At 39.7% G+C, this 9,266-nt stretch overlaps 1 protein-coding gene across 3 annotated transcripts in view; it reads right to left on the reverse strand.

Annotated features, from left to right (window-relative positions):
- The window catches only part of LOC111871638 (pumilio homolog 2), a 532,614-nt gene that overhangs the window by 510,240 nt on the left and 13,108 nt on the right, over positions 1–9,266 (reverse strand). For all 3 annotated transcript variants that reach the window (XM_023864873.2, XM_023864874.2, XM_023864872.2), the window contains exon 5: positions 5,671–5,766. In XM_023864873.2, the coding sequence (XP_023720641.1) occupies positions 5,671–5,766 (96 nt within the window). The remainder of the gene's footprint in view (positions 1–5,670; positions 5,767–9,266) is intronic.

The following is a 9,266-nucleotide window of genomic DNA, read 5'->3' on the forward strand; positions in this document are numbered from 1 at the left end:
TGACCCGCGCCCCCCCCCCCCCCGCCATCAAGAGCCCTCTTTCAGTCTCACCCTCAATGGGCTACATCAGAGCCCCCTCAAATATTCTGGCTACCTCCTTGCAGCAGGAGAGGACCCAAATGAACACACAGCAATAAGGATGGAAATGAATGAGTAATCTGCCAGGAGCTTGTAAATATATATTAATTGCATTGTAACAGTGACTACAAAATATAAAAAGAAAATCTAACAAAATAATTTTAAAGATATCTCATTGATGTGCTTTTCATGCAGAACTATCAATATAACATGACAAAAACAGAGTTACAGACCACTTATTCCTGTATAACATAACAAAAGCCAAACAAGACATTCTGGAAAGATTACCAACTGCAGTTCAAATGCTTCAATCTACAAGCATGAAGCTATCGGAACCATAAAATAAAGCCATATAATTAATGATCAAGATTTGTGCACAGTTTCCAATAGTTCAGACGTTGTTAAATTTAGTTTTTAAGTAAACCTCAAACTTTTGCACAATCACCACATCTTTGTTAATACATACAACATATTTCACACAGAAACCGTAAGTATGCTTGTCTTTCATTTGGAATTTGTAAGTGCATTTCAATATATATTCATATAAAATGGGTTCAAATGGGTTGATTCTGTGGTACGTAAGTTACTTACTTACTCATGGAGTTGAGCCCTTCTGGAGGAGTCGCCAATTCTGCAGCTACTCAAGAATTTCCCAGCATTTTATGGAACCCGAAGGTTCATTACCATGTTCACAAGAGCTCTCCACCGGTCCCTATCCTGAGCCAGATCAATCCAATCAATACCATCCCATCCTATCTCTCTAAGATCCATTTTAATATTGTCCACCCACCTACGCCTTGGTCTTCCCAGTGGTCTCTTTCCTTCTGGCTTTCCCACCAATATCCTATACGCATTCGTCTCCCCCATTCGTGCTACATGCCCTGCCCACCTCATCCTCCTTGACTGGATCATTCTAATTATACTTGGAGAAGAGTAAAAGTTAAGAAGCTCATCATTATGCAGTTTTCTCCAACCTCCTGTCACTTGAAGAAAGCAGTCTTCTGGGATTTGGCACTGTGTATATGTGGTGTTAACCGACGTTTCGGAGGAACGTATCGCCTCAATCTTCAGGGTAGAAGAAAAAATTATAAGAAATCTGCAAGCAAAGAGACCGTGAGAACCGGTAAAAGCAGTCTGCTTTTACCGGTTCTCACGGTCTCTTTCTTCATAGTCACCGCCGNAGGCGATACGTTCCTCCGAAACGTCGGTTAACACCACATATACACGGTGCCAAATCCCAGAAGACTGCTTTCTTCATAGTCACCGCCGTGAAAGCCTCAAATCTTACTCCTGTCACTTCATCTCTCTTCAGTCCAAATATTCTCCTCAACACCCTGTTCTCAAACACCTTCAGTCTGTGTTCCTCCCTTAATGTCAGAGACCATGTTTCACTCCCATACAGAACCACAGGCAAAATTATACTTTTGTATATTCTACTTTTTATGTTTTTGGACAGCAGATGAGAAAACAAAAGGTTCTGGACCGAATGGTAGTAAGCATTACCAGAGTTCAATCTCCTCTTAATTTCCTCCTGAATCAGGTTTCGATCTGTTATCGTTGTTCGCAAATATCTGAACTGTGCCACATTTTTGAAACATCTGTTTCCTATCTCCATATCATGAGTTTGCCCTGTATTTTGGTGATGAGACAGCAACATATACTTAGTTTTCTCAGTGTTTACATCTAGACCAACCTCTTTACTTGCGTCAATTAAAGTTAGTGTGTTTTTCTTTATGGTATCTACATTATCACCCAGTAGATTCACATCATCGGCGTAGACCAACAGCTGATGTGTCCCGTTTAATTTCCGCCCCACTTGGTTTCCCTGGACCTTCCTAATTGCATATTCTAAAGCAAAGTTGAAAAGGAGTGGCTATAAAGCATCTCCTTGTTTTAGACCATTCTGGATAGGAAATTTATCAGACAAATGTTTACCTACACAGACTTTACTATACGCTTCGTTTAAACACATTTTAATCAACCTGACTAGTTTCATGGGTATCCCAAACGCTATTAGAATATTGTACAATACTTCCCTCCTAACTGAAGTCTATGAAGTCTATGAATAGCTGACGTACTGTCTCATCGTACTCCCATTTTTTCTCCAATATCTGACAAATGAAAAAGATCTGATCTGTAGTTGATCTGTTACGTCGAAACCCACACTGATGATCCCTAATAATTTCATCTATATATAGACTTAACCTTGAGAGAAGAATATTGGACAAAATTTTATATGAATTTGGGTATGTAAGTCACTGCCATGAAAAAACTAAATATCGTGGATGTAGGATTTGAGCTTCTCACAGCAGCGGTTATGAAGATTTCTATCTTCTGAGTTATAACACCATGTGGTCCACTGAAGGTCTACCAAGACTTCAGAGGAAAATGTCACCTCTGAAACGTCAACTGAATTTCAACAGATTACAAGGCATTATATCCCTGAAGATATAACACTTCAGACTAAATACAGATTTCACATGGCTGGAATACTATGTTTCAAATTCTACACAAAAATTTCCATAATATGAATTGCATATCATTTGAAAATCTATATATAAAGTAACACAATTTAAGTACACACAGCATGTGTTGTAACAATAACTTTTCTCAGTCGAACTATTATAACAAGAATGAACAATCACACTTATTTCTTTAATAAATTTTATTCTCATTGAAAATTCGGTGATGAATGGAAATATTGATTCCTAACAGTTTAATACCTCAAAAGTTTGATAAATGCCCATGCCACATGATAAATTAACAACTGACTAAGATATGTGATGTTATTTAACAAACAAAGAAACTCACCCGCCAACCTGAGTTGTCTCGGTAAGCCAATGACCTTCACAACACTGAAAACTTGGTCACCTTGGAAAACCAAGAGTGCAGTGTTGTCTGAACCATTAATAGGTACCTCCAGGCAGATTACGAGTATTACAAATAAGGTAATCCTAAGCTGACAACAAAAATAAGGAGCAGTGAGAGGAAATATCGAAGGCAGTAAACTGTCCGAGCCACAATTTTCTGAGACAACATTCAGGATCGATTAAAAAAGGCAATGAAACGTTTTTGAGCTCAAGTACAAGGCAGTGGCATTTTGGTCAGTGTGCAAATGGATAAAGGAGGGTTCCGGTTCATAAATTATACCAAACTAAGAAAGTTTTATGGTGGAAAAACAAATACGTTTTGCATCTGACAATATCCATAAAAATTAAGGACACGGGCATTTTTTTCACTAAGTAATACATCAAACTTTTGAACAAATTTATGGCCTATGATCCTGGAGTCGACCCAGCCTCTAGCAGAAATGAGAACCATGAATCTTCTTGGGGAGGGCAGCTGGTGCATAAGACTGACAATCTCAACACCATCTGTAAGCTGACTGTCTAGAAAATACGGGAGCCTCGATGTCTCACAACCCTATCCGCCTGCACTGTCAGTTACAAGAATAGCTTTTGCTATTGCAAAGGTACAGAATAAGTGTTGAATGCTGATCATTACTCTGCTATCCTATGAAATTCCGTTTTCATGGAACCGGAAGGTTCATTATTGTGTTTACAAAGGCTAGTCAATCCCTAACCACTTAAAACCAGTCTATCTCCTCACACCCCTTTTCCTTTCTCCATTCTAATATTATCCTCTCAGCCATGCCTATGTATCCCAATGGTCATTTCTGTTCAGGCATCTAAACAAACATTTTGTTGTGTTTCCTGAGTCAGAATTATATTTTTTTAGTCATTAATTATAACACCAGAATGATTTATAGACCAATATAAACAAGGATACAATTATCTATACTCTTGAATGTTCATACAGGCATTCAATACACTTAAATCAAATTTTACCGCATTTCATGAAGTAAAACCTTATACATATAATTTTTCTTATTAACTTTTGTCTGAAAGAATTTAGTGAGTATTCAATAACGTATACACTTTCAGGTGCAAGTGGTCTTAACACAACTCAATCTGATGTCAAAACGATTCAATACAGATTTCATCAGAATCCGCTAACAAACAGTGCTAGATATATTAAAATGACATTTTTAATGAGTTAAATCTCGCAAGCAAAGAAGACCCAGTTTTTAACCCGAAACAAATTCAGGCCAACCATATCCAACTGTACAACTTAATTACAATACAGAAATCCTACATACAAATATCATGTATCCATAAATATACAATGCATAAAGCAATGGTTGTCTTCATATTCTACACACAAGGACAAGCAAATGTTTTCATATCACCAAAGCTCACAAAAACAAAATTTCTCCAGATTTCATTTACAAGATCAGTTTTTAATACCCATCTTACTGATAATATTTCCAACAACCACTCACAGAACAGTTGCATATTACTGAAAACAACACATACTCTGTAAGGGCTGAAACGCTCACAGTGACATAATTCAACGCATTCTTCCATAATCTACCCATAGCTATGGGACAGAGTGTGTGCAAGGGCCTATACAGCTGAATAATTCCTCTCAAAATTTACAGAACTAAAGAAGACGCATGTACAGCTGACCAAAATGTAGATAACAAATTGAATGCCACCCCCCAAAGCAAACTTGCCTGATCCAAGAAGAAATTCACAGATTAAAATCTTAACCTTGCCCACCCAAGTGACACTATACGACTTTCACTAGGGAAGTGGAGTATCACTTCCAACACATTATTACAAGATCATAATAAATATCTGTATCTCCATTACAAAAGAAATAACAGTTTTCCTGGAAAAAACTGCACAATGATGATATTCACCACTTGTACTCTTCAGCAAATATAATTAGAATGATCAAGACACAGAAGGCGAGATGGGCTGGGAATGTAACATACAAGGAGAAGACAAATGTCTTTTTTGTGGGAAAACCAGAAGGAAATAGACTACTAGGAAGACCTAGATGTAGGTGGTGGAATATAAAAATGGATCTCAGAGAGACAGAATGGGGTGACATGGTCTGGATTCATCTGGCTCAGGATAGGGAGCAGTGAAGATCTCTTGTGGACACAGTAATGCATACTCAGGTTCCATTAACTTTTCAGAAATCACTGAGTAGCCAAGGTGCTGGTGGCATATCGATAAGGGCTTAGCTCCCTGGAGTCAGATAGGTAGGTCGGATCGGTTGGTTAATTAGAAGTTTACATTATGCTGGCAAGCAGTACTGAAATTTGTGGCTAAGTTCTGCTGTCTCCCAACCTTCATCTTATTTCAAAATTTAATTCTGTCCCCTTACAGGAAATTACAAAGCCATAAAATCCAATTTGAGCTATGGGGTCGACTACTCAGCCTCGAACAGAAATGAGTATCAGGGATTTTCTTGGAATGTTCTTGGGAGTAAAGGGCGGCCGGCACGTTAAGGCTGAGAACCTTACCGCCATCTATGACTGTCTAGAAAATGTGGGAACCTCAACAACTCACAACCCTATGGGCCTCCACGGCCTGTTGCAGGGATACGTTTACTTACTTTTACTATAAGCACAACAGACCACTGTAGGGCGCGGTGCAAGGGCCGAGAAGGCCCACCCCTCACACATTCATACTTTTACTATCACTTGAACTATTCTACTAAATAATCATATTGTCTTACCTGGCCATTTCTAGGCTGCTGATGAAGTGATGCAGCAGCTGCCATCTGTTGAGGAGTCATATGATTATTGAGGAACACAAGTTGATCAGCACCAGGCTACAACAAAGCATGATCATACAAAATGTAAAATGTAGACAAGAAAATTACAAATCATAGTATTACATGGCAAACTACAATTCTCAGGGTCTTCTACGAGTATATCCACATTATACAATTTTACACCAATTCTGTTCACAAATGAATGAATATATTTTAGTGCTAAACACATATAAAAAATTAAGAGAAATTTATTTTCAGTTGTTTACCATCTGCCATGTTACAGTATCAAGATTTAAAATTCGTCACTGCACTACATGTTTCAGCCTAGTCGCCCAACATCAGGTGGATTGAAACTCAGGGGAACTGCTGTGCCTTCCATGCTACTGTAATGGTGACAAATTTTAAAGAATTAATTTTAAATCTTGATATTGTTACTTGACCGCCTCTGTAGTGGTCAGCGTTCCTGAATACAGTTCTAGAGGTCCGGGTTCGATTCCCGGCACTAGTGGGTCTGGAATGGGGTCCACTCAGCCTGGTGAGGGTAATTGAGGACCTGTTTCAAGGAAATAGCGGCTCCGGGCTAGAAAACCGAAATTAACGGTCTTGGGGATTTGATGCGACACCCTCTATCCGCTAAAGTTGGCACTGACTTCGCCTCTTACATTCATTATTTAGCAAGTGGACCATTTGGTAAAGACCTGCACATCAAATCAACCTCAAGGACAAAGGCTGGTAGTATTATATTGATTAGTGGTGACTGCCTGAAAGATAAAATAAGTTCATCTTCCCTTTACTTTGCCTGAGCCCTTCCTGAGAAGCTGCCAACCGTTTAGCAGCTCAAAAACTTCACAACATTTTATGGAACCCAGGGGTTCATTACCATGTTCACTAGAACCCTCCATTATTCCCTATCCTGAGCCAGATAAATCCAGTCCATATCACCCCACTATATCTCTCTTATTATCCATTTTAATATTATCATCCAACCTATGTTTAGGTCTTCCTAGTATTCTCTGTCACTGTTGCTTTCCCACCAAAATCCTATATACATTTCTCTTTGCCCCATGCGTGCTACATGCTCTGCCTGAAAGCAGGTTCCGTACTTTTGACTCTAAGGCATCTGAATTAGTACTGGATACAGTTAACACAGAACGCTAAATACATTCATGAAGATTAAACTGTAGTAAGATATGATGGGCTAGGCATGTAAAAAAGTAAAGCTATCCCTGTAACAGGTCGTGAAGGCCCATAGGGTTGTGAGAGGTTGAGGGTCCCACATTTTCTAGACAATCGGCTCAAAGATGGCGGTAAGGTTGTCAGCCTTACGCGCCGGCCACGCTTTACTCCCCAGGAAAATTATACCTGGAATATGGAGACCAGGTAAGCACAATGAGTTCTGTTGGGAAAACCTGTCGAAAAAAGACAATGTACAGGAACTGTGTGAGTCCCTAAACCAATGGTAGCAAATAATGCAGGAACAGAACAGTAATTCCAGTACAAAGGGAAGCTACCCTCAGCTTATCATATTCTGAATGGGAAGTGAACTCTGTCAAACTGCTGGATTTGATATTAGCAGTGCTGAACATCCAAGTTCCTGCTGCATGAGAGTCAGTTTAGAATTAATGATTGCGTGAATATTATTTTCTGTACAGTACTGCTTTTGTAGATAATACAAAACAGCTCTGGCCCTTGGATGTGCATTATAACAGACTCTGGCATTATTCAGTCAGATGCAAGGTCTTGAATCACTTTCAATAATGTGTAGTACGTTGAAGTCCACTGTCCTTCATGGACCAAGTCACAAATTAATATAACACCACCATCCATTGTCGGCTGAGTTGACAAGCAAGGCTTCCTTGACATTTTGTGTCAGGTTGCTTGCCTGCAAAGTAACGAATACAAGAGGAATTAACCTTCATAACTGCTCTTCTTACCAAAAATTTTCCTACTGATTTCAGTTCCTCTGACTGCGCTTTTCATCTATTTGCCACTGAGAAATTTCCATTATTTCCTAAATAAAACTGGTATAAAGTAAATGCGCCATGAAGATGTACGAAGGAGTGGATGCATAGATCCACATATTCTTCACACTAGTTGGAGGCCAGTGGTCAACTCCACACCCCAACCACTTTGGCACCTCTCCCAGAGAAAATGGCTTCCAGTACCCACTGGACAGAAGTGGACCCCATAACCGGTATGGATAATGTGGAGAGGAGACAAATCTTGCCCCTACTGGATCTTGAACTGCAAACCCTAGCTGTCCAGCCCATAGCCAATCGCTATACTGGCTTCTTAAACTAGTATAAACTTAGAGATATTGGGTTTTCGGACTTTATCCATCGTCCTGGTTTTAAGATAACTAAGAAAAACAGGACGTTTCGGAAACTGGATCTGTTTCCGTTTCTGTTTGGTTTCGTGACATAAATTTCTACGGCTCTATCTGTCGTGGTTCCACGCTTGTAGGTGTTTGGAACAATTTGGAATGTATATTTTTCTTATTAGATCTCATGGACTTAGCCTGGTCTCAGGTGTTTATATCCTTCGTGTTTTTTGGACATCGGTTGTCCAGTGATTGGGGCTAGCTCTTTGTAAGGGACCCAACAGAATAGGTGTTATCCCTCACCTGAGGATGGAAGCAGATCCAGTTTCCGAAACGTCATGTTTTTCTTAGTTTTCTTAAAACCAGGACGATGGATAAAGTCCGAAAACACAGTATCTCTATGTGTTATACACCATCGTCAGAATCCTATAGTAACTACTAGTATAAACTTGCTTAAAAATATCCCTCCAAGACAACTTCCACCCAGGGGCAGCACATACCTAAATGTAAACCCCCCGTGACAAGAAATTCCACTATCTCATCAGTTAAATAAAAACAGATAAACATTCTCAAAACTTCATGGCAATTAATAACACAATTTCAAGACTCTAAAATGAAGAGTGTCACTAGTGTATTAATTCTTCAAGCAGTTTCATTTCACATGACATATCTAAATTTCTGTCAAATAATGGTCATGATACGAACACGAGCAGTAAAAGTTCATTTTCACGCAATAAACCCCCCTCCCCAAAGATCTGTAAAATATCCTGCCCAAAGTTGCACTTGCCTTCGCTCCCTGTCCCAAATCCTCCATCGACTTCTCGCAATAACATTGCGGTGCGAAAAGTTTTCAAGTCAAAGTCATATTGCAACTGACGGTCAGTCGGTCGGTCGGTCGGTCAGTCAGTCAGTCTGTCTTTCTTGGTGTCGATGTGAAAAGTTTTCAGATTCTTCGAACACGTATTTATGTGCTTTAGGCTGGGGCCACACGACCGCACAAAATGCGTCCGTTGTAATGAACGTACTTTATGACTGACGTTGCTGAGGACACCACACAGATGATGAATGCGGTGCGTAGCTCTGTGTCTGCAGTGGAGCCAAAAGAAAGCGTAGCACTCGCCTCTCTTGTTTATTTCTACAACGGAAGTCACGACGTTCGTTACAACGGACGCATTTTGTGCGCTCGTGTGGCCCCAGCCTTAGTTGTACACACTTGAACCTCCACTTTTTAATGGCT

Source organism: Cryptotermes secundus, unplaced genomic scaffold (assembly GCF_002891405.2).
Source record: "Cryptotermes secundus unplaced genomic scaffold, Csec_1.0 scaffold11, whole genome shotgun sequence".
Classification (NCBI taxonomy): Eukaryota; Metazoa; Arthropoda; class Insecta; order Blattodea; family Kalotermitidae; genus Cryptotermes; species Cryptotermes secundus.